Genomic DNA, 27321 nt, shown 5'->3' on the forward strand with positions numbered 1-27321 from the left:
GGTTACTGAAAGATAAACTTTAGAAAAATACTGCAAAATGAATGAAAATCAAGGAACAGAAAAGTCAGAAGAAGAAGACCAAAATGCTCACAGATACTATAGTACCAACAGGATAAAATAGTGCTCGAAGACCTCAACTACATCCTCTATGAATCATAGAATCATAGAATAGTTTGGGTTGGAAGGGGTCTTAAAGATCATCTAGTCCCAACCCCCCTGCAGGGGTCTAGTGGGCAGGGACACCCCACTAGACCAGGCTGCCCAAGGCCCCATCCAACCTGGCCTTGAACAGGGATGGGGCATCCCTCCAGGGATGGGGCAGCCACAACTTCCCTGGGCAACCTGTTCCAGTGTCTCACTACTCTCATGGTGAAGAAATTCTTCCTAATGTCTAGTCTAAATTGGCCCCTCTCCAGTTTATACCCGTTCTCCCTGGTCCTATCCCCACAAGCCTTTATGAATAGCCCCTCTCCAGCTTTCCAGAAGGCCCTCTTCAGGTACTGGAAGGTTGCTATAAGACCTCTTCGGAGCCTTCTCTTCTTCAGGGTGAATGAGCCAAACTCTCCCAATCTGTCCTGGTAGGGAAGGTGCTCCAGCCCTCCAATCATCCTTGTAGCCCTCCTCTGAACCTGTTCCAACATTTCCATAGCCTTCTCACATTGAGTATTCCAGAACTCGACACAGTATTCCAGATGAGGTCTCACAAGAGAGGAATAGAGGGGCAGAATCACTTCCCTCGACCTGCTATCCACACTTCTTCTGATGCAGCCCAGGATACGGTTGGCCTTCTGGGCTGCAAGTGCACATTGCTGGCTCATGTTGAGCTCCTCATCAACCAGCACTCCCAAGTCCTTCTCCGCATGGCAGCTCTCAAGCACATCATCTCCCATCATGTACGGAAAATGGGGATTGCCCCGACCCAGGTGCAGGACCTTACACTTGGCCTTGTTGAACCTCATGAGGTTCTCACAGGCTTACTTCTCCAGCCTGTCCGGGTCCCTCTGGATGACATCCCATCCTTCTAGCACTCAGCTTGGTGTCATCTGCAAGCTTGCTGAGGGTGCATCTCACTGTCAATATCATTGATAAAGATACTGAACAGCACCGGTCCCAGCACGGACCCCTGATGGACATCACTTGTCACAGATCTCTATCTGGACTTGAAGCATTGACCACTATGTGAATGCGACCAGCCAGCCAGTTTCTTATCCACTGTACCATCCACCCATCAAATCCATATCTCTCCAATTTACACAGAAGGGTGTTGTGGGGGACCATGTCAAAGGCTTTACAGAAGTCTAGATAGATCACATCTGTTGGTTTACCCACGTCCACTGCTGTGGTTACCCCATCACAGAAAGCCACTAAGTTGGTCATACAGGATTTGTCCCTGGTGAAGCCATGCTGGCTGCCACTAATCACCTCCCTGTCCTCCATGTCCTTTAGCATGGCTTCTAGGAGGATCTGTTCCATGATCCTTCCAGGCACAGAGGTGAGGCTGACAGGTCGGTAGTTCTCAGGGTTGTCTTTTCTACCCTTTTTAAAAATAGGCACAATGTTACCCTTCTTCCAGTTACCAGGGACTTCTCCTGACTGCTACGACTTTTCAAACATCATGGAGAGTGGCTTGGCAACCACATCTGCCAATTCCCTCAGGACTCTGGGATGCATCTCATCAGGTCCCATGGACTTACATAAGTTCAGGTTCCTCAGGTGGTCACAAACGCGATCCTCCTCTACTGTAGAAGGGGGTTTACCCTGGTCACAATCTTGCTGTCCCATGACCCAGGAGGGGTGAAGAGAGCAGTTATCGGTGAAGACTGAGGCAAAAAAGTTGTTAAGTACCTCAGCCTTGACCTCATCTGTTGATACATGATCACCATTTCCAACTATCAGTGGGGGTACGAAGGAGAGAAAGGCCAGAGGCATCTATCCCTAAAATCCTATGAGCTTCATGTTGCATCAGTAAATGATTACTGGTGGTGAGACACGATGGGAGAGAACTTTCCCCAAAGCAAAGAAGGGTGTTCTACAGGAGCAAACACAAAGTATGGGAAACAATAGAGGTGAAGGGGAAGAGATGATGAAACGGTGTGGAATGAAAATGTGCAAGTGATATGAAGGGGAAAAAGAGATCAGATTAAGGGGGCGGGGGGAAGGATAAATTATTTAAATTAGAACAGAACTAAGACACTAAACTTTAAAAAGCAGTAACTAAACAGCAAGCTGGTGAGTTTTGAGGGGATGAATGCATATGGCACACTTTTTATTCTACTGCCTCAAAAGGTGCATGGAGGTGATGCTTAGGTCTCCATTTGTGACAAAGTCATAATTTTTCAGGATTGTCAGTGGAAGAAAAAAAAGAACAGAAAGTTTTCTATATCCACACTACCATCTGTTTAAGGGCTGTAGCCACAGCAACTAGAAACAAAGACAAAAAAATCAGTCACCATGTCACCACACTCCCCAGAGAAACTAGCAACATAAGATGATCTTTCCAGTTTTGAACAACACATTCGGACACAGCACCACTGAATATTTAAGGGCTAAAATGAGGCACATCAAGTAATCAAGCTGGTGATTTATATTCAACTTCAAACACACACTCAAACTACTCCTTGAAGTTCTGGGTGTCTGATAACCCAGCTCTCACACGCACAGCTCTGTTTCAGGCTCATCCAGACCAGAATATTTCAGCTAAAGAAAGATTGGGAGAGGTAAAGCTCAAAGAGTTGCTCGCAAAGAAATTCTGGGGTGGTTGTTGCTTTTTTTTTTTTTTTTTTTTTTTGTAGAAAGCATATAAAGTGAAATATTCTCTGGATAAAAGAGCTCAGTGAACAGCAGGAAAAACAAGATAAAATTATTTACATTCCAGTATCTTGGAGGTACAGTAAAAACAACTTGGAGAAATGTTTTTGCTCTTCTTTTTTTCCCTGTTTCTTTTTAAATTTATTTATTTATTTTTAACACTTGTACTGGTTTTGCGTTGGCTTGCATAACTTGTGCTCACATTCTTCAGAATTTCTTGCAAAGACTTGAAGAATAAGCTTACTACTAAAAATGCCTATTTAAGAAACAGGCCTCCTTACAGCCAGAACAGAGTTTGCCACATTGCTCTGTCAATGGAACATCATCAAAACCGCCTATCATGTTCTTGCATTCTCCTTCCATATGCTACCGAAATGCAGAGAAACTGCATGGTCTCTTTTCTCAAACAGATGAACTGAGGAGTAAAAGAACAGGAGGAATGAGCAGAGCACCTTCTCGAGGGGCAGCTGAACAAAATTGTTGCACTATGGCATACAGAGGAAAGTCAAAGGTCACTTCTCTCACCAAACAAAATGGAAAGCAGGAGAGAAGATAGTGATTTATCTCACCCATGGCACATTACCTACACACAGAACACTGGGACTCCAGAAGCCTGCAAACATTCTCCTAGGATATAATTCAAAGCCATATTTGATGACTGATATACAGTTTGCAGCTTTTATTATCTTCAGTTTCACAAAAAAATACTCCCTAAGAAACTGATCTGCATTCTTTTATCGGCTTCACTCCCAAAGATAAAATTATCCTTTAAATCCCATCTGTAACGTGACCTGTTCAACTCCACTGTCTTCAAATTATACCTTTCCAAGTCTCTAAAGGCAAAAGAATTGCCCAAGTACAGCAATTCAGAAAATGGTTTCCAGTTTTTTAAATATTATTTTGAGATTGAAATCAACTTGCCTTTCATTTTTTTTACCACCACATCTCAACATTTGTGAAAAATGTTTTTTTTCTGATTTAGTTGATGGACAGTAAATTCTATGAGTGAGTCATTGAAAGAAAGGCTGGTCAAAAGCTTTCATCTTTACTGAAGAGCCTCTCTGAAACATTCATACATTGATCCCATCGCCTCTTGAGAGCTGGTTTCACAGATTAGCGCTATCAGTTAACTAAATGCTGCACTCAAGTTAAAGGCATAACATGAAGGCAACTTGAAAGTGTTTCAGAAACTTGTAAAGGGAAGCATCTTATTGATGTTCAAACAATGTTCATTTATTTTACTTAAAACCCTCCACCTTTTTAAAGAACTCTATTTGAAGCCAAACATGAAAAGACATTTTTCCACTTTCATTGTTCACAGCCTAAGGAAAGGAGAAGATGAGAAGAAAATGTTATCAACTCTTCTTTTATCATTTACCATTCTTATTTACCACTTTTTGCAATTAAAGATATATTATAAAGATTGTCCCTCATAGCTGGAAATGGCTTCTTCCTCCTTTATGAAGAAACTTGGCTGCACTTCTCCCAGCAGCGTGTAGCCCAACAGACACTTTCAATTAATTTTCTATTATAACAGCAATGTTCTAGAATTGAGTAATTTCTAGTTCAGCTCTTTATGCTAAAATTCATTAATGTTCTAATGGAAACAGAGAAAAGCAGATAAGGATCTTTCCACTGGAGGAACAATTTAATCAGATCGAAATGTCAAGAAATCAAGGGAAATAGAATTATGTTATCATGGACTGGAAACAAAAGATTCAAACTGCAGTTGGTGAGCAAACCTTTATGCCAACACATCTTTAATTCTGGAAACATTAACGTTAACATGGCAATACCTACCCACACTACACTAGCTTGAACACAATGAGAACTTGTCTGTCAGTACACAGCTGTGTTTCAAGAAAATGAAACTGAGTAAAGACATCAAATTCCTGGGCTGTAATTAAATTATGAGCAATATATGTTCACACAGAGCAATGCGAGGCCTATGTTGTCCTGTATGTTTGATAGAGTACTAACACATACATCTAAGATAAAGGAAAAAGTGAATTGAGACAGCATTTGCCTTGTTTTACAGTCCTAAACACGAAATGTGTGAACATCTGCATTTCCTGTTCTGACTAAAATAGAGAAAATAAAAAGGCTGTGCTATTCTATTCCATATGGAAATAAAACAAGAGCATTAGATGCAACAAACAGAAAACCGCTGTGGTTGACCTCTGCAAGAAAGTTACTTAATTTCTGCACTATCTAAAAAGAAAGAAGCCTTATTCAAACTATATCTGCAGACAGGAGTTATGCAAGACAATTTTCAACCTCTCTGAAAGGGATATTAACAGTACAAATATTCAGAAGAGTCAGGAATACTTTGACTTCCTGACTTTCAGCAGTGGCTCTTCCTGAAGACGATAAAGAAGCAATCACTTTGCCTTTCAGCCTCATTTTTGGTGAAAGAATGTTGTAAGATATCTTTAGAACACTGTCTGCAGTCTGCTTACATCTTTTGAAGCAACTTTAACATACAGACCTATATAAGCAACTTCACCGCTATTGGCAGTACAACAGTGTTTGAAAGACAGACTGAGAAGAATAAAGAAACGTGTTTAAGAAATACAAACCAAAAATGTATTTTTCCCGTAATTTAATATAATCCTTATAGAACATATATCAATACCTGTTGCTGCTGCCTTTGCTGCCTCATTTGGGCAACCTGAGACATCATGATTTGACGATCCAGTAACTCCATTCTCTGCTGCCTCTGGATGTCAACTGTTGCTCCCATTCCCACTCGAACTTCGTTTGTTGGTTCTGATGATGAGAAGACTGGTTCAAGAGTCCAAGAAAATATCCTGGCTACCCAGCTGGGTACACAAAGAATTCGATGAACTTTTAATATACTGCTATTGTAGCAAATCCCAGAAACCTAAAACCAAAAATGAAATGTTGAAAAAAACAAAACCAAACTGCAAAAAACCTTAAACACACCAAATTTACTTTGTATTTAGCTACAGATAACAGCTGGTCTGGTTTTTAAAGCACTTTTTATTGTATTTACCCAGAGTTCTCATTCAAGAACCAGGGAAAGAACAGGGGATTTTTTTACCTCCAACTTCCCCACAACTACAGACTTACTTTTTTTTAAAATCTGTGTACTGCATTGCCTATGATTCAGAAAGCTCTTGGGATTTTTTTTTTTTTGTTTCAGAATTTGAGCCCAAACCAAGCAACAGTTTCTCAAGCAGGTCAAAACTATGACAAAGTTTTCATTTCTAGTAACAGAACTCGCCAGGGTGTGCTGGATGCTGACCTGAGAAGATCAAGGTTGCCCTTGAGGATGTTGAAGCATTGTAAACTCATTAAAAAACCCATCTCCATTAAGGGTTCTGCCCCCACCACCCAAGTCTCTCCTTCTAGTAAAAACAAATGAAAAGCAGCTCATTTGAAGTTAAACCTAAAAGTAAGCAGAATCTTATTCCAAAAGGACTTCATCTGATTTTTCTAGGAGGAAAAAGAAACCAAAACATTGAAATATCAGTTCATCAAAAGCTGTGATACTGAAAAACCCAGTTTTTCTCATGCCCTTCTCCCACCTGTAAGAAAAATACCCATTTCCTACATTCACATTCATGCTTGCCTTGAGGCTTGCTTTCATTTCAGATCCAGGAGGAGCAACATAAATCCATGTGTCCCATAAATGATCTACAGTCATCACTCAAGCTTCCATTTAAATCCCATCATGAGGCTTTAGCACTTGACACCCAAAGCGGTCAATCAGAAAGGCTGAAGTTCTTGCACAAACTCTGAATCTGCTTTCTGCTTTACGACACATTTCAGTATTTGTAACTATTTATTGTCAGTTACACCACAAGAATTATGCTATGACAACAGAGTGAAATGAACAGGAAGAGATATGAACTCCCCCAAAAATGTAAACATACCCAAACAACGCAATTATGCCAAAAGCAATGTAGAAAATCCACATCTGGGCTATTTACCTGGGGAGATTTATTTTATTTCACTGGCATTTGCATAAACATGCTGGATGCATTGCTGCATACACAAAGGAAGACATACAGGAAAATCTCCCATTCTTTGGGAGGGGGATATTTTTCACGTTATTTACAAGGTTATTGTCAATTATCCATTCAGATAATAAGACTTCTAGGAAAAAAAAAATCTGCTTTGGGAAACGCTAATTTGCATTTCATTCCACTTTCATTTTATGACTGCTCTCAAGGTTGGATATAACACCAAACGCAGGCTACTATTCTAAAATGAGAAAGAACAAGTTTAAGCTGTCCTTATCCCCTTCAATGTCTTTGTGCTATGAGGAAGGAGGTAAATGGGATGGGATAAGAGAAAACCCATAATCTCTGGCATTATTAGAAGAGCAACAAAGCTGGTGAGGGGGCTGGAGAACAAGTCTTATGAGGAGCGGCTGAGAGAGCTGGGGTTGTTTAGCCTGGAGAAGAGGAGGCTGAGGGGAGACCTTATTACTCTCTACAACTACCTGAAAGGAGGTTGTGGAGAGGAGGGAACTGGCCTCTTCTCCCAAGTGACAGGGGACAGGACAAGAGGGAATGGCCTGAAGCTCCGTCAGGGGAGGTTCAGGTTGGATATCAGAAAAAAATTCTTCACAGTAAGAGTCATTGGGCACTGGAACAGGCTGCCCAGGGAGGTGGTCGAGTCGCCTTCCCTGGAGGTGTTTAAGGAACGGGTGGATGAAGTGCTTAGGGGCATGGTTTAGGGAGTGTTAGGAATGGTTGGACTCGATGATCCAATGGGTCCTTTCCAACCTTGTGATTCTGTGATTCTGTGATTATAGTGAACACTGCCTTTAAGAAAAGATTTCTTTTTTCAAAGAAAAGTCCTCACTGTACTTAAAGAGTGACAGGGCGCTAGAACAGAAGCTTCTTCATGACCTCAGCAATTCTGTTCTCAGTTCTACTGAAACTTTCCCAGATGACTGTAAGCCCTTGACCAAAACTGAAATAGAACAATAATTGCCAAAGAATAAGTGAAGGCACATTTGCATCACTTCTGCAATTCATTTACTTCTGGTACATAGTACTTGAGGCATTTACCTAGCAAGAAGGTCCCCCAAAAGCTAACCACCTGGTCACAAGAGTTACGTAGAGAGGTCCATCACTCAAAAAAACCCCAGATTATAAGGCTACCAGGAAGGTCACTTTTTGGGGAGCAAAAATTACTGAACCAGGCTGCAAATATTATGTATAGATTTAATCTGATGATTTCTTAGATGCAAAATGCAAAAACAGAACCAGAACCTACAAATTATCTTCCCTCTTTGCACCTCATATCATTAGGCTATGGAGCCAGGCCCTCTACTTGGTCCCAGGGATTCTGCATTCCTAGCTGCACAGGTGTAAACAGGCAAGCGAAGTGCTCCAGCCCAAAACACTTTGTCCAACATCATGCTAGCATTCCCTTACTTCCTCCAACTGTCCCTCCTAGTTACTGACCTCTGATCATTCTATCACCTACAGTCCTTCATTAAGGTCTAATGTTTTTCAGGGCACCTTGAATAGGTTCAAAAAGTCAGAAGAACAAAACAAAGCAAGTGGTGATAGGAAAATCTACATCTCCCTGAACGTGTGACAAATTTTGACACGTGTCTGAAAAAATTAACCGCAAACAGAATCATTCTCTTATCAACTCAAGATAGAAAGTACAGCAAAGAGATAGCAGCAGCATGTCTTTAGTGTCAGGACTTTGGGACTTGTTTGTTTCAGAAGGGAAAGTGTGCTGCAAGCACCAAACAGTAGCTGCATCAGTAAAAGCATTCTCATAGTCTTCTAAGCAGAGACAGTCATAGAACCACAGAATCATTTAGGTTGGAAAAGACCTTTAAAATGATCAAGTTTAACCGTTTTTCTACCACTGCCAAGCTCACCCCTGAACTATGTCCCTAATTGCCACACGTCTATACATCTGTTGAATACCTCCAGGGAGGGTGTCTCAACCACTTCCCTGGGCAACCTCTTCCAGCTGGATAACTCTTTCAGTGAAGAAATTTCTCCTAATATCCAATCCAAACCTCCTTGGTACAACATGAGGCCATTTCCTCTTGTCCTGTTTAAGAAAAGAGACACATACCCACTTCATTCAAACGTTCTTTCAGGTAGTTATAGACAGCAAGTCATTCCAGAGCATTTAATCAGAAGAAAAAGCTTCAAAAAGGCAAAAAGCCTATGGAAACAGCAAAAATGGAGAATGGCACTTAGCACTGCATCTGAGTCTCATAAGCACGGCCTCTACTGCCTTTCTAGCTTTACTGAGTTCATTAGAGTAGCATGCCTGGTCTATAGCCAACAAAGCAGTTGCACTAGGCTGTCTTCTCTCTCTTTGCTGCTCCTTAACAGCAGGCTTGTGTCTTGGCCCCTCCTTGCCCTGCCTTAGACAGAACCCCTTAAGGTCACAGAGCAGGAAGTTGAGAAGTCCAACAATACAAAGTTCACAGTAAGATCTAAAATAAAAAGCACTTGATAGAGGAACAATATAAACCTGTACAGGAGTAGCAGAAGAGAAGTATATTTACTACATATAGTTGCCAAGAAACTTATTGTGAACCAGTAATTGTTCAGAGCAGTCGTGTGAGACAGCAGTTCTTCACAAGTACAGGCAGATGGAAGGGCAGACCCAACAGTGAAGAGGGGCACCGAGTGTGTCCTGGCAATCCACCTTGTTACCTCCACGTCTGTTAGCATTTCAGTGCCATTCCCTTTCAGGTCTCCCTTGATTTACTACTCCAATTACAAAGCTTAGATGGAAGTACGCGAAACTTTAAACACTTTGCTCGGACCTAAGAAATATTCCAGAATTTTCATCTGGTGAGGAAGAAGGACCTATTTGCATATTTCCAATAAACCCATAAAGACGTTTGTAGTCAAAATAGGTCTCATGATTCAGTCTGGTTCAGTGTCATACACCCATCTTAATGTCAACTATTTCCAAAGAACTTCCTCTTTAGCTGGTTCATATGCAGAACTTGGTATGTGTCATTTAAAAAAGAACAAGCTTTGACAAAGTGTAATTTTTCACACTATTTTTGTTACAGTCATGTAGTGAATTTCTAGCATTTAAGAAAGTAAATCAACTTTGTTTATACAATAAAAGTAAGATGATCTCATTATATCCCAACTTCAACTCTCTACATCAGGTTAAGGGGATAGTTTCCCGAAACATGAGCATCTAGAAAAGTTCAGGCTCTAAAAAGTCACCATGGAAAGTTGCTGCAGTTAAATTCACATCATTAGAACAGAGAATTTTTTGCTGGCAACAGAAAATGCATCTTAGTTGTTTTCTGTTAGTCAAACCATCACAATCTACAACCTCATCCACTATATTGTATGAGTCACAATGCTAAGTGGAGGAAATGGATTACGCTGGAAACTGTCTGGAACACTGCAGAAAAAAGCATGCTTACATTTTTTTCAGTTTCTTAATATCGTGGCTTTCTACTGGTCCTTCACATGAAGTTTCCTAACCTCTTCCTGCCCTTGTAGAAAGCCCAATTTCCCCTCCCCTTGCCTCATGTCCCTCCAAAGTTGTACATTTTTCAGAAAAAGGAAGTAGCTGAAGTTTCTCTTTTATATCAGGTGAACCAAGCATGGAAGCTCTCCAATATTTTACACGACAAAAACACATATGTTCCACTACTAATTGACATGTTTTTAAATCACTGTATTTGGTTAACCTTAAAAAAGGAAATCAGATGGAAAAAACCAGTAGGCAGATCGATGTAGAAAATCTGTTGAAAGTTATATTGCCTAATGGTGAGAATTTGACAGCAAATAATTATTTTGTTCTGAATAATTTAAATATATTAATTATATGTATTCGAGACTTAGCTATTTTCAAATATCAACAAACCAAAAGTAAATAGCAGTATTGTGAGGGGAAGTGACATTTTTATGCCTTTTTAACCTGCTTTATCCTTAGTATGTTCAAATTCTACATAGCTAGATTCAAAACACGGTACTAAAGTTTGTGTCGAGATTCTGCATTTAACTTGATTAAAGAAACACATTTATCAAAGCAACAGAGATCGTGTGAAAACCACCAAACAAATAAAAACATTACGCTTGTATTTCCAACTTGTAGTGATAACCTGCAATGTAACTGTAACACATCAGGTTATTTTGTTTGGGTTTTCTTTGCGGAAATGGTTACTAGGAGTATAAACAGACTTGTGCAATAGTCCGATTGATAGAAAAAGATTATAATAACAATAAACCACTTCTCTTCAATTTCCCTCTCAGCTGACTGAGAGGCTTAACACGTTTTCCAGATACTATGATTTTTTTCCTTTGGAGTCCATCAATGCTATCTTCATAGGTCACAATCATTACCAGATCTCTATCACTCTGTGTATGTGCAAACATGACTGTACTGCTATTTCATCCCAGTACATCTATTCTTGACGTGTATTTGTGAGCTAAGGATAGGTTCTCTTGGGTCTCTGCTAGAGTTCTGCAGGTGATCATCATCATATTGCTAACCAAACTTCTTTACATAAAGATTATGACTGGATTTATCTCCACCAACGTAGACATCTGTAATTTAAAAGTCTACATATCAGCTAGTTGTTTAAAGTTGGTTTCATACCCAACAGAGAGAAATGGATGCTGTTAGAACCATGGAATCATAAAATCACCAGGCTGGAAGAGACCTCTTGGATCATCGAGTCCAACCATTCCTATCTGACACTAAACCATGTTCCTGAGCACCTCGTCTACTTGTTTTTTAAAATACCTCCAGGGATGGGGACTCAACCACCTCCCTGGGCAGCCTCCGTCAGGGCCCGATGACCCTTCCATGAAACTTTTTTTCCTGATGTCCAGTCTGAACCTCCCCTGGAGCAGCCTGAGGCCATTCCCCATGTGACTCATCCTATGGCAGATGTCTCCAAAGTACATGCCCCACCGAATTACTCTCATAAATTTCCTCTCCAAACAACAGTAATATTGCGACCATGATGGTGTGCACATATAGGATAGAAAAGCTTTACAGAAGCAATCTACCTCTTAGCAAACCAACTGGCACAGTTGACAAGTAGGCCAGATTTTAGGCTCACAAACCGTTCCTCAGATCTGAGAAACTGAAAATTTAAATGTGAAATACAAACTGAGAACTAAAATCCACTTTTTCTATAGGATCTCAGAAGCCACTGATATAAAAGAGAAGGTATCTTATGACACGTTACCTTCTCCCCTCCTTTCCCACTACTTTCTCCTTCTTCTGGAATTGGAAATATCTGCATCTTTCTCCTCTTCAAACAACTGCAACCTCATTACCACACTAACATCCCTGTATATGCCAGATGAATCAACTATTTTTCTTTTCAGATGCTTTAACTGATGCAGGAGTAAGTGTTGTCAGCTTACTCAGCTGTCACGTGTTTATATGTAGCCATCTAGACATGAGCAAGGCATCTGAACTCCACCACAGAGGAGACAAAGTCAGCAGGAATGTAGAGACACTCATGTCAAATAAAACCACTTACAGTCACTCAATTGAATACTGACCACTGCCCACATGCAGATAGGTTTGGGTGGGATTCAGCATATCTGTTAGCTTACATATGAGTATCTGCAGGTGTCCTAGAGTTAGAGACAAACAGACAATGCTTCTTTTTCATTCCCGAATCTGTTATTCAATTTCTTTTCCATTTCTCATTTCAGGCTACAACTTCACAACCTATGTGCTAAAATCACCCAGAGAAGGCGTGGAGCCTCCATCCTTGGAGATACTCAAAAGGTAGCTGGACACAGTCCTAAGTTTGAACAAGGGGCTGGACAAGATGTCAACCTCAGCAACTTTGTGATTCGATGAGCAGTTTTACTACTTGGTCTTTGGTAGGCAGTACTATCAGCAAAGGGGTATCACCTCACTTACACATAAAATATATATGTTTTCATTTAGGAAGATACTATACAAGTAGGATTTTTAATAAGTGAACAGTCTTACTGCTATCAGCAATACTACTGATACCTATATTGTAAAACCAATGTCAAATATTCAGAAATCACAACTCAAGTCCCACAAAGTCACTAGCTAGATTGTCTTAAAATCGTAAGTGTGTTTTTGGTAGTTTGTTATTTTGTTTTGTTCTCTTTTAAAAAAGTTTCTTTTATGATCTCTAAGCCCTTGGGATATTCTTTTGGATTTTGAAGTGGTTGTTTGCACAAGGACTAAAGGCTTATTTTACTGCTAGGAAAGCTGACATTCCCTAAAACTTCTGACTCCTTGAGCTAGGACTTCAAGAAACACCGACAAGGAAAAGAAGTAAAAAGAAAATAAATCAAAACTATTGCTAGCACTTTCTGCATCTTTACAAACTTTCTAGAAAAAGAGCTTGGGTTAACTATGTAATCAAAGAAGTGGTGCCTTAATTTGAATATCGGGTCTTGAAATTGTATCCTGGTCAATAACTCACCTCTTTTATACAATAAAACCTTTTGCTGCAGATTTTAGAACATAATCCACAGTAACGTGTAATATGATCTGGCTCTACAGCACTTTGTTACATGGGTGGTTATGTACATAGGACCTTTTCTGACAGGCAAAACAGGGCGCATACAAGCGCCCTAGTGAGGTGTTCAAGCTGAGCTAGAAGGCCCAGCCCATGAAGCAGGCACAGCAAGCATAGCTCTATAAAGAGCAGCCCAGTATATCTCCAGAGTAAGAGATGGGGTATTTAATGGGAGTTCTTGATGATGGTCAATGACACTTAGGTATTCACCTCATCATCTTCATCGTGAAGAAATTTCTCCTTATGTCTAGTCTAAATCTGCCCCTCTCCAGTTTATACTCATTGCCCCTCCTATCACTACACGCCTTTTTGTAGACAGTCCCTCCCCAGCTTTCCTGTAGCCCCCAGCAGGAATGCTGCTATAAGATCTCCTTGGAGCCTTCTCTTCTACAGGGTGAACAAGCCCAACTCTCTCAGCCTGTCCTTGTATGCAAGGTGCTCCAGCCCCCCGATCATCCTTGTGGCCCTCCTCTGGACCTCTTCCAACAGTTCCATAGCCTTCTTATGTTGAGGATTCCAGAACTGGACACAGTATTCCAGATGATGTCTCACAAGAGAGGAACAGAGGAGTAGAATCACCTCCCTCGACCTGCTGGCCATGCTTCTTCTGATGCAGTCCAGGATATAGTTGGCCTTCTGGGCTGCAAGCACACATTGCTGGCTCATGTTGAGCTTCTCACTGACCAGCACCCCCAAGTCTTTCTCTGCAGGGCAGCTCTCAAGCACATCACTTCCCATCATGTACTGAAATTGGAGATTGCCCCAACCCAGGTGTAAGACCTTACACTCAGCCTTGTTGAACCTCATGAGGTTCTCACAGGCTCACTTCTCCAGTTATTGTGAGTGCACTAGATTTTACTTTACACAGTAACAAAAATCAGTAACACATCATTTAATTATTTCTTATATTGTTTTATCTAAATTTCATATTTCTAGTAAGCTTTGCTTTCACTATAAATTTTCATAATTACAAATTTAAAACAATGAATTAAAAGTATGATTTTGGTTATCACTGATAAATTAACTTTTACCTACCCTGAACTACAATTCCAATATTGCTTGGCTATAAATCAACAGCATAAAAAATTATTAATGCATAGCTTTCATATATCTTTTAAATTATCCAAACTCAGTCCTATCAGACTGATTCTCTTCTGGGTCACCAAAACATCACCAAATGACATTTCATGAGATGTAAGTAACTTACCTAAATCACCATTTAAAATTACACAATTATAAAGAACTCAAGGAATATCATAATTTGACACTGACTAAAGATCTGAATAAGAATAAGCATGGATGACTGGGAGATGTCCAGACTAAATGGAGGATGAAAAAGGATGCACGTCAGGAAAGAAATGTAGAGGTAACTGCATATTATGTTATCAGGTTCTGATCAAAGATTCTCTTTAAAAAGGTCAGCAGATATTTAATACTAATTTTAAGCATGTAAAAGGGATGATATTTTAAGTGTGAATACTGCACTGTGGGGTAATACAAATGCTTCTGCATTCCCATTAAAACAGTTTTTTAAATAACAAAAAAAAAGTCAGTAAGGACTGTTCAAAATTGCTTAAGAAAGATGTGGAAAAGGAAGGACAACAACAATGATTCACAGTTCAACGATCAGGTATTAACTACATAATGTCATTTTTAAGACAAGAACTAAAAAAATCGAAGTCTGGTTTAAACATTTTTCTCCCCAGCCCAATAACATCTTATCCTATCAATGCCGACCCTAAAGGACAGCAATTCACTACAGAAAACCACTGAATGAATAACAAACAAAAAGGATGAATAAAGTTCTTAACAAACAGAACTAAAATCAAAGTACGTTTGGGAGCATTTAACAATAGTTATCTGTAGTCTATGTAAAACCAGGTTAGCAATGTCAAAATTATGAATAAGAACTAAAGCACTCAAAAAGTAGAACTGAAATTACAACCAAGCACCTGACACCATCTGAACTTCCTATCTTAACCTTAAACTATTAAAGTACACACTCTAAATCACAGATTCTCTGCAGTTTTCCAACATCTAAAGCATAAAAAGAACAGCTTTCCATACAACCTGAGAAAAGCACATCACAGTGTCACACAGAAAGAATGCAGAAGGCTGTTGCATTTGGCTTAGTGAAATCTGTGAAGTAAAGAGGATCTTAGAAAATTCAGCAGTTGTAAGCTTAAGGCAATTTCAGTTTCCTAAGGTCTGAACTGAACGCTGCACAAATTCAAGGCAGCCCACAGAAGACTTGGGGTATTCCGAATTTCAAACTTTATGCAATGTGGGTCACCTTGCAGACAAATAAAGAACTAAAACGAGGTAAGAAGAAAAAGACTACAACAATATAATCACAGGAAGGGCATGAAAGATATCTTCCCCTATGAAATATAGCCCTGGCTACATGGTTAGCAGACACCCTGCCACATGATCTGTATGATGGTGATATTATACTAATGAGCAGAGAAAACTGCATGTCCCAGCAGGCACATCTCAGCTGCGGGTACCAACCTGAGCTTACTCCCTGAAGCAGGTTTGCTTGTAGCTATGTTTGAGGGAGCCTTGACGTGCCCCTCGAATTTCAATCCTACCAGAGCGTAGTGTTGAGAAATGCAAACTGAGAACGCAGAGACTTTAAAGGAGGAGGGAAGGGAGAAAAGATGGGTTGATCTGTACCTATCCAATGAAACATACACATGGATACATTTTCTAAGGTGTTTTGACTGTTTTAAAGGGAAAAATAGTAGGGAAACTGTTTCTGCCCCTCACTAAACTAAGTGATATGTGTTATATAGGAAGCACTTCAGTAAACAACTATTGAAAGAACTTTTTGGCTTAAAGTCAAATGGAAATAAGCCGTGTGACTTTCATGATACGTCTGCACCTCTAATATGAAGTTTCCTGATTTTATGACATAAACCCCCTCCAATGATAAGAAATAAATCTAGACTGTGTGTGCCAAGTATGGTATATTCCTGGCAAAACAAGTCATAAGAAAGTAAATTAGTCTCATAAATTATAAGAACAACATTACAAATTACCGATTATATCATTTTTGTGAACTTGTTTAGTCTACTTATTAAAGTCTCCCTTTTCTGTAAACAGGTACTATGTATTTAACCGGTGTGCTTTATGCAACATACCAGCAACTGAAATTACCAGGCCTACACTGACAGACCAGAAGAACGATAATCGAGAGATTTTCCAGTTTCAACTAGAGAGTTAAGAAGCTGCCATTAAGAGCGTATCTCTATGTGTCTTCAAAATTAGAGATCTAAGAAGGTATATCTTATGGCAAAGACAGTACAGTAGACCTTTTGTATTCCAGTAACAAAACACATTCTGTAATCTCTGTAGCTGAGAACAATCCAGCATCAAATTAAAAACTGTCTAAAATTCCCTACCACTGGGCACATTACACCAATGTCTACCTGCATATGTAGACTCATAAACAGACAGAAACACATTTCTCTAAAGATAGCATCACTCAAACCCGCTGAAAACAAGAACTCAAGGTGGTACAATTCCCAGTTGCTCTATACCCTGCCCGGAATGCACAGGGATGTCTAACAGCATTAGCAAGGATGAACACAGAATGAATCTCCAGTGCCACCCCTTGTATCTGGAAAGTCAGATCCGGTTTAGTCAAAGAGCATTCATTACATGTTAAAATATAAATTGTGAGAATTTAAACCTAACCCTGGAATGTGGTGAAGAGAAAGCAGAACCTGACAACGTTCAGAAATCGTGCCAGCACCATCCATTTTAACAGTCCACATTAGCAGAAGTGCAACAAAAGCCAAATTGCAGAACACCATCATATACGGTCATATGAATGTCTAAGTGATCTATAGAGCTAAAAATACAGACAGAGAAGCATCTAACGGCAGTGAACTAGTGACTAAATATCACACCTAGTTGACTTGGTGTTAATGCATCTACTCAGCCTTTTTGCAAAAACACATGAAAAACTGATTCAAGAAAGATACAGTATGTTTGAAAATGTCAAGTTTTCTCAAAAGATGCCAAATCATAATTTCTAACAGAGGAGGAAAAAAGATTTCTTATTGACAGAAGTGTGACAGATACGCTGTGCAAAAAAATGGCTGAGATTCCTAACATGAACTTCTTTCCAAATTGTAGCACTTATTACAAAACACTAGAGTGCAGCTCTCTGCTTGCTGCAGAAAAAACTGAGACTGAAAACACATCGCCATAGATGATGACTTAATTCATTCTGACTGAAACAATATGAAAACTTCAGATCATTTTTCTAAGCCTTCCTGTGACAGAGAAAGCTTGTTTTATTCCTATGGAACTATACCTATGTTAAACATACTGTCAACCTGCAATCAAGAAAAGGTTATTTACGAGAAAGAATCCCAAGAACATTGTGTAATACAGCTGAATAAAACTGTAGATAGAAAGGGAATTAAAATAAGAATTGTATAATATATTATGAAATAATATATTGAGCTGTTCTTTATAAGTCTTTTTTTATATATATATATAAGTGCATGTGTGTATACACACACATACACACTCACATATACTTATAACCAAGTACACATACAGTTCCTGCCACCAGGAAAGAGGGAGTTAAAATGCCTTTCCTTTCCTTCCCTCTCTACTGAACACCTGTTCAAAAGGAAGGGCTATTAAAAGAGCCAGAAGAGTAACAGGAAGGGTAGAGCATTTGGAGGAAGTCACAGATCCTCAGGCGGGCACTGAGGCTTGGGCTGATCTCCAGAAGAGAGATATTCTGGTTTGTTACTTGCACTGTTTTCACTGATATTTACGTTCAGACCAAACTGCTGACAGACTTCACTATTTACTGCTCCATCCCTCCTGGAAGTTATCTTGTGAGTTCACAGAATATTTTGGAACAGTCAATGCAAACGGTAAGAGATCAATCTACTGAGTTATAGCAGCAACATATGAAGTGTCCACAGGCATTCCACTCTGAGCTCACTGCAAATTCAGATTAGTAGGTTCTAAATAGCAAAAGCACAATTCTTAAAGATTGCATCAACTCAATACTGAGCTTCTTTGGAAAAGGTGGCACTTTCACTGTTTGAAAAGCAGACAGTATTTTAGGCCAAGAAATCAGAATCTCAGCTTCTAAGCTTGTAAAATTTTTAAAGAAACTTAATCAGTATCTAACAATCTGGAAAATTTAGCACAATCTGTTTCAGCACTAAGCACCCTAGTACTGAGAACAGAGTTGGAAAGGAAAAAGACAGACCACATCGGTTTTATCTGACTACTGTGAAGAAAGTGATTTTGCACCCTTTAATGTCGTTATCATAGTGAGAAACGGCTGTGTTACAGATGTCCTAGGAGAGCAACAGAACATGAAAAATCCTCACAGCAAAGTTATTAAAAGCTGTTTTATGGAATATAACCTTGAGGCTTGCCAAATACTGGAGGGGGAAAATAGGGTAAATATTTCTACCATTTCCAATTATATTTATAGCTGAGGATCTAAAACTATATACATGGCAGTAAAATTAATTTTTTAAGAGTGGCAGAGAGCGGTGGCAGTCTGCAAATATTAACCAGGACTTTTGTTATCTGTCTGTTTATCACCAGGCAGACAGTGCTTTACATCTTTGGAAGTTAAAGATGAAAGCTTACTTATTGTTACAAATAAAAACATTACTAAGTAATTTCTGTTCTTATTGAGTCCAAATATACTGCACTGACTATACACATATCAGAGTGCTTTAGCAACACACGATTTTTAAAACAGTAAGACTTACCAATCCACTTAAGGCTAAAATCCAGATGTAGGAACCAGAGGTTAAGAGCTAGAAGACAAAACCAGTGATTTAAAAGTTTAATTTTACATAGCTGTTGCTGTCTGAGCTACTACATGGCAATATTATATAGGCTATGTACTTATCATGACAACGGGAGAAGTCAGACATTTATTTCTGTGAAAATTCAGTTTAATGTTAAAAAAATATGTAATCCAGAAGTAGCAGAAGTGGAAAAAACATAGGGATTCAACAATTGTTCTCCTTCTACAGAACAATACATTTTATTTTCATATAGCATACAAAGTATAACAGGATGTCAGTTATAGGCTGCAGAGAAAAACAAGCCTGAAAGACATACTGAAGCAAAGGAAATGACTCAGCAGCAACAGGAGAAGAGTTCCAAGCAGGGCAGGCAGTGCAAGTGAAGCTCTCAGACGTGCAGTCATGGAGAGACTAAGCGTAAGCAGCAAAATTAAAGAAATAAAATTCTCACCTAGTTGCCTATTTGTCGACACAAAATTACATAAACACATCGGAGTGAATTTTAAAGAAAATCTTGGTAAGACATCAGGGCAGCCCATCATTTCTAGTAAAGTATGTGATTAATCACCTGGAGAAGGTTATTACCAAGTAGAAAAATGGGCTGCAAATTAGACCGATACTGCTTGCTAAAATAGTTCTGCCCGATGCTGAATGAATCATGAGAACATCTTCTCTCTAGACTTCTGACTACGGAAAGAATGACTTGAGAAAAGGGTAGAGTTTACAAATGAGGAGAAGGCAAACGACTTTCCCTCAGCCTCTGTGACGGCAGCAACCGTTCTGTAGCCGGCAGGGGAAGATGCAGTGAAGATACAGTGATTAGTAACAGCAGTGATCTGTATCGAAGGTGGTGTGTGTACGAAAGCAAAAGGCAAATGATACGATGGAAAATAGCTCAGACAATATCATGGCTTTCCCAAAGACGAGAGCAATAAATGGTATTGATAGGTTCCAAAGAGACGAAACAAAATTTCTGTAAGATCAAGAAAATAAGGTGCTGAAGCACAAATTGAAGGAGTCCAAAGGCTGAACAGAACAATGAATGAATGAAATGTTCATGTGGAGCATGAGTCAATATTCTGAAACTCAATTCATTCTAAAACACTTTTTACTACACTTCACATAACCATGGTGCTTTCTCTTCCTAGTGCTAAAGCTATTTTTGAGTCTCTGGAATATATAAAAATGAGTACAATTTCTCATAAGTTTGCACATCTCCTGTTTCATAATTCAGGTTGTGACATGAATACTCACTCATTTCTAGGCTTATGGGGTTTTTTGTTGTTGTTTTTTTTTAGCAACTACTGCTTTCCTGTGCCATGTACCTATATTTTTTCCACTCATATACATCATACTACACGTTATGGTATTTTAAATTACCTGTCACATGCTAATGCTTGATATAAAATATTATACTTATTTATATAAAAGTGTAATTCAGCCAAAAAACCTTGACTGTTTACCAACAGTCTTACCACAGAAACATATTGTATTCTATAGCTTTGTTTGAGCTCTAACAGACAAGGAGAAAATAAACAAAACAAGAATACAAGCAAATTTAAAATTCGATAAATAAAGGTGAAAGAGCCATAGGCCTTAGCGTTAGGTTCTGTTTTCATCTAGTTCATTTCACTGAACAACAACAAAAAAGTAGAGAATTTATCTAATATATTTTCCTATGCAAGACAACTAAGACAGAAGGCAATGGAAGAACAGATCACTCGCCCACCACTTCAGCAAGCAGAAATGGATAAGAACAACATGTTTTTCAAAACTGTAGTTGATGGGACAGTCACTAGCAACACATATATGGAATCCTACATGTAGAAGCATCAAAATTCATAGATGAACATACAGAAAAATTAACTACTACATTAGTAACTCATTAAAAGATGAACAAGCAAGTACATACCATACCTGCAAACCCAGTATATAGACCAATGTCTTGTTTGTGATAGAAAAGTGGCCTAATACTTGTGCCACCTGCACTCTTGGAATGGAGGAATAAAATGGTACAAACAGAGCAAACACAGGACCCAAGCTGCAAAAAGAAAGAGAGAGAGATGACTAGAAAGAACAACAGTAGCAACAGTAGCATAAAACAATCAGAAGTAGTTAATCCTAAGAACATAATCAAAATGTAGGACCATCTTGCAAACAAGGGTCTTTTTTGGGGAAGCACTGATTAGGCAACATGTGGTGTTCAGGATAAAAGATTCAGTAGCAAATAATGAACCACTAGTTTTTTGGCAAATATCCTTGTGAAAAAGAAACAGGTGACAAAAAGTATCTTATTTCCAAATGTTTAGGGCCAGAGACAGCAGAGAAGGCAGATAATAGCAGATTGTTTCTATAAAACATAGCATGCAAGAAGAACAGCAGTAGTCTCCCACATCAGAACAAAACTTCTTTGATCCAAGCAGAGAAATGGTGGGATTACATAGATCCCAAAAGGTCATAGAAACCAACTTCACTTTTGAAGTTAAGCTCCATATTCACCCAGGTTTAAGGTCAGAGGACTGCAGTATCTAAGATGGGAATATTGACAGTTTGATTAAACTTTCTTTGCCAGTGACTTCTATGGCCCTATAAACAACTAACTTTCTTTAGGGTCCTCAACCACAGCACAAGATGTTAATATTAAGTTTCTAAACCCTTACTGGAAGCAGTTTCATAGAATTTAAAACTCAAGCACCTTTTACAATGACCTGACACCCAGACCAAACTTGTGAACATAACCAGTGCATTTTATATATCAGGTACAAAACCTGTGTTTGATAAAACATACAGAAAGCTAAATCATATATTAAAAACGACAGGAGAGACCACACCGGAACCAGGGCTAAAGGCACCGATATGGAAAATCCTAGGAGAAAAATACTTCCTAGGATGGAGAATGGAGAGGAAAAAGGTCTCTTCAAGTAGACATGTCCTGCTCTGCTGTTGGTGACCTCCAGGTGTCGAGGTTGCAGGCAGCAGGCAGGTAGAGGCTACCAGCAAAGCACGCATCTCTGCCAGTTGAATCCTTGCCTGTGGTTCCAGGCTGCCTTGTGTCTGGCAGGTGTGGGATGCTGCACAAGTTAAATTTTCACTGCTCAGCAGCTTATCACAACTTTCAAGAGCTGCAGTTTCCACAGGCCTTTACATGAAAGGGATCTTATTCTACTCAGTGGGAATTCTGCAAACAGCACAAACCAGGATCCAAATAACTTGACGTGTTCACTCAAAAACACACTTCCATTCCAGATAACCTACTGACAGGAGTAATACTATGTGAAACGATAGTCTGAATATTAAAACTTATATTTCCTGAATAACTGCCAAATGCAAAACCCACAGCTATGAAAAAACCCACCCTTCAAATATTATTTTTACACATTTGATGGGTTGCAGCTTAAGGGCATTTTGTTATCATTATGTTTGTTATACTTGAAGTTCAGCTTGCTGAAAAGCTTCCTCTCTGAGGACTTAAATACAGTTTAATTACAGAAACATTTTTAGTACCATCTGTTTAACTCAGAGTCAAATGCACTTGAATGCACAGAAGAAGTTAACTCCGGAGCTACTGAAAAATGTTCAATTTTGCATATAATTCTTCTTACATAAACCAAAATCACCTGTCTAAAAATGCACAGAACATTCTAAAAATGAATTTAAATTATTTGAGTTGTAGGAATCATAGGATCATGGAATCATTAAGGTTGGAAAATAGATCATCCAGTCCAACTGTCAGCACAACACCATGGTGCCTACTAAACCATGTCCAGAAGTGCCATGTCTACATGTTCTTTGAACACTTCCAGGAATAAAAGAATCCACCACTTCCCTGGGCAGCCTGTTCCAATGCTTCACCACTCTTTCAGTAAAGAATTATTTTCTAATATCCAGTCTAAACCTCTCTTGGGGCAAGCTGAGGCCATTTCCTCTCATCCTATCACTTGTTACTTTGGAGAAGAGACCAACACCCACCTCGCCACAACCTCCTTTCAGGCAGCTGTAGAGAGCAATAAGGTCTCCCCTCAGCCTCCTCTTCTCCAGACCAAACAACCCCAGTTCCCCCAGCCACTCCTCATAAGACTTGTGCTCCAGACCCTACAGGAGCCGACAGGCACAGCTATAAGAGTGTCACACACAAAAATAATTCTTCATCAGAAGCACTTCCAATGTAGACAACATTCAGTTTATTAAATCAGGGTTTATAAGGGAAGAGAGAAGAAAAACAACGGAAAAGGAACTTTTCCTTTCCTAGAAAAGTAATTTTAAATGATTTCTTCTCTACTTTCACCAAATGACCTGAGGGAGTACCAAAATTGTGGCATGCTTTTCAGGTTTTACTCCTCCTGTGATAAACAGTCACTCAGACAGAGATTTCACATGCAAGAGGTGCTCAGTCATAAGATGGGAAAGTACAAAAATGAATTTCCCATAACTGCAAGTGCATTTTAAAAAGAGGTTAGAGAATGTTGAAAGGTTCCTTAAATGTTAAAATTCACCATTAAGGTCAACAGAGACCACAGAAAGCGCCATCCATCCCAGTCCAGGGTAGTGATCCGCGCAATTCAAAGTCCAGTGTCTAACACTGCTCAGTACCTGACAATCTAGACGAGTGAGAGGAAACCTGGTGATGAACCCTTTCTCCTAAAACAGTAAGTTTGTGGGCATCACAGATCTACGCCTCCAAAGACATCGGGTTTTGTTTTTCAGACAGAGTTCACCTATCGAATAAATAGGTATAACACAAGTATCCAAACAGCTATCTTTTTTTTCCAAAAAGTCAAAACTAGTGCCCTTCAAAATATTTTGTGAAACTCATCTATACAGGACTCCACTGTGTGAAAATTTATTCTGATTGATTTTAAACTTTTGCCCTCAACTTCTATTATTTATTTCTGTACTTTCACTTTGAAAATGTAAATTAATCTTTCCCATTGCCTTCAGAATTTTCTATTCATTATTCATGCCTTGTTTTAGAATAGCTAAATGGAGATACCTCTCATCTACAGAAGGTCTTTCAGAGAAGTTATCTATGAAACAATACTAGAATACATAGTAAGAGACAACAAAAGATGGCTGAAGAAAATGTGGACCCATTGCCTGGTGGAAAAAGGGACATAGTGACAAATGGCATGGAGAAAGCTGAGATACCCAATGCCTTTTTCACCTCTGTTTCATCGGTTAGTTTTGCACTCGGACCTCCCAAGTCCTTGAGCTTCCTGTGAGACTAGAGCAACACTTGCTGTAATGGAAGACAGTTATGAAGCTTTTGAGCCCAACTGGCCACACAGGAGTCAATAAGACCAGGGAGGATGTACCTCAGAACACTGAGGGACATGGCCAATGTTACTACCACTGAAACATCGCGATGATCAGGACAGCTTCCTGATGACTGGAAAAATGCAAATGTCACACTCATCTTCAAGGAGGGTAGCTACAAGAGGACTTGGGTAGCTACAAGCCTCACCACTGTCCCTGGGAACGTTATAGAGCTAATCTCCAAGAAGGCATTTCCAGCTATACAAGGGACAAGGCAATTGCTAATAGCCCATATGGATTTACCAAGGGTAACTGGCACTGATGACAAGAAAGAGAAAGGTGGCAAATGTTCTATGGTCTGACTTTAGGATGGCCTTTGACTCAGTCTCCTCTTGTGTCCTGAAATAAAAACTGGGGACATATGGTCTGGATAAGCAGGCTTGAAGGAAACAGGCTGTACTGCTGGACTCAAAGGGTTCTGACCAGCAGTATGAAGTCTAAGCGGCAGCCAGTTACCAGCAGCTTCCCCAGCAGGGTTCCACACTGGGGCCAACACTATTTATTGTCTTTATTAATGACCTGGATGACAGGACACAGTGCACTCTCAGCAAGGTGCTGAATGACATCAAATTGGAGGGAGCAGTCAATACTTTGGATATCAGGGTCACATTCAGGTACTCCTTGACAGGTTGGAGAAATGGGCTGACAGGAACCTCACCGAGTTCAACAAAAGCAACCACAGAGTCTTCCACTCAAGGCTGGAATAAACCTGTGCAACACTATAGACTGGCTAGAAAACAGAGTTGCAGACAAGGAGGTGGAGAATTCTTTGAATGTCAGTTAGCAGCTCATCCTTGCAGGGAAGACCAGTCACATACAGGGCTGCATTATAAAGAGCACAGTCACCAGGCCAAGAGAAGTGACTGTTTAGCCCTTCTGAGCTTGAATCCGCATCGTTGTGGCTCCCTGATTCGAGAAAGACGTTAATACACTGGAGCAAAGCAGCTGGGAGTAATGATAGTCCAATACTGTAGTACGTTGCATGGAGCTAGAATCTACATCCTCAGAGATACAGACTGGACACACAGCCGTAAGTAATCTGTTGTTGTTGGACAAGCTTTGAACCCAGGGGTTGAACTAGATAACAGCCAGAGGTCCTGTCAAACCTAAGCTACTCTGTTATTTTGGGAATAATCAAAGCCTTGTTCCTGAAGCTCATAATCACTGAAGGGATTTCTGCTCCTGTATATCACTAGACAGGTACAAACATCCATCCATGTAGAGTAAATAAAAGGACTGATTCTTAACTCTTTTAATTATGTTAATTGTTTGATAATATATCGTCAGATTCAACATTTACAACTGGAAAAATACTCTTATTGAAGCTCTACTTCAATTCTCTCTTTTCCTTCATTTGCATCTTTTCCTCCTACTTTTGCTTTCCCTTTCATCCCTTTAAATCTCCTTTCCTCTACTTTCTCTTCTTTTCCAGAGACCTTTGCCCTGGTCCTTCATTCAATATACTATGAGAGCATGAGGAACATCCTTACAAGTGCCACTATTAACTTCTACTAGAAACCAGAGATGTCTCTACGCAGAGAAGGGCCATAGACATAAATATGTGCTGACTTTAAACTGAGATTATGCCCACTTCATATTTAGGAAGTTAATTTCAGTTGTGTCGGTTAGAAAATAAAATTCTCAAACAAAATAGAAAACTAAGACCAGAAACATTAAATTCTAGAGTTTGAACACTCTATACGGACACCATGTCCATCCCAAAGGTGTACTGTAATAGGCGTTACAACAATTACATTGTCATTTTGAAGAACATGTTAAATGTCAGCAATTGCATTGAAAAAGAAACACAGCAGAGCAGATGGGAACATTCTGCATCATCTGAAGTGATAAGATTTTTTTTGAACAGAGAGAAAAAAAACAACTTGAAGAAACAATAACCTTGAAAAAAATAAACCAGAGATGTAGAAACTACTGGCAGAGAAGAAAGAATCAGGCACAAGTACTTCTCATAAGAGAAACACGCTATTTAAAAGTTTAAAGGGGTGACTGTTAAATGCAGTATGAAATAAAACATTCTAACATTACAAAAGAACACTGAACATACACAAAGAACACTGAAAAAATGGTTCTAAAATGTATGAACTAATGTGCAGAAAGCTAATGTTACTTCTGCAAAAATATCTGCTGTTGCCAATGGAAGTTCTGTGGGATTAAATTTGCAGAAATAACCTATTGTTTTATTCAGAATGACTCACTACACTTACTGACTGTGGTGCTGTGTTTTTCTTCATTTAAGTTCTTCATAGAAACATTAACCTGACAAACTCACAACCACATATTTTTTGGGGGACTAAAAATATCCACTATAAAAGCAGCTGCAGATAACACAGAGCATGTAAACAGTGTGTTTGTAATTCAAGTTGCTGAGTTACTTCAGTGCTCTGCGTTCCTACAGGCTGCCTGGACATTGCCATATTACACTTAAGGTGCCGGCCTTTATTCTGAAAATGTTAAACATTTCTCAATAATATTCCTTAAAATTAGGAAAATCCCTGGAATATGGCCACCCTTGATAGTTGGGATGGAGCCCAATTTTCACAAGAAAGAAAGTGGAGAAAAAAAAAGAAACATGACAAAATTTATGATAGAATCTTACCACCTCGGCACCAGCATGAACACTTTCCACTAGACCAGGTTGCCCAAAGCCTCATCCAGCCTGGCCTTGAACACCTCCAGGGATGGGGTACCCAGGACTTCTCTGGGCAACCTGTGCCAGTGCCTTGCCACCCTCACAAAATCTCAATTCATGCATCATGAGGGAAAAGAAAGGTTTCTCCGGTCCCTGGATATCTCAGCAGAATCACTGCTACTTTGGGTTCATTAAAATATGAGATCAACAAACCAGCTGAACACTCTACA

At 39.4% G+C, this 27321-nt stretch overlaps 1 protein-coding gene across 2 annotated transcripts in view; it reads right to left on the minus strand.

Annotated features, from left to right (window-relative positions):
• UBAC2 (UBA domain containing 2) overlaps nt 1-27321 on the minus strand; it is a 103719-nt gene that overhangs the window by 18779 nt on the left and 57619 nt on the right. For both annotated transcript variants that reach the window (XM_054074517.1, XM_054074510.1), the window contains exons 5-7: nt 21046-21169; nt 19087-19134; nt 5444-5692 (exon numbers count right to left, since the gene is read on the minus strand). In XM_054074517.1, the coding sequence (XP_053930492.1) occupies nt 5444-5692; nt 19087-19134; nt 21046-21169 (421 nt within the window). The remainder of the gene's footprint in view (nt 1-5443; nt 5693-19086; nt 19135-21045; nt 21170-27321) is intronic.

Source organism: Cuculus canorus, chromosome 1 (assembly GCF_017976375.1).
Source record: "Cuculus canorus isolate bCucCan1 chromosome 1, bCucCan1.pri, whole genome shotgun sequence".
In the NCBI taxonomy this organism is placed as follows: Eukaryota; Metazoa; Chordata; class Aves; order Cuculiformes; family Cuculidae; genus Cuculus; species Cuculus canorus.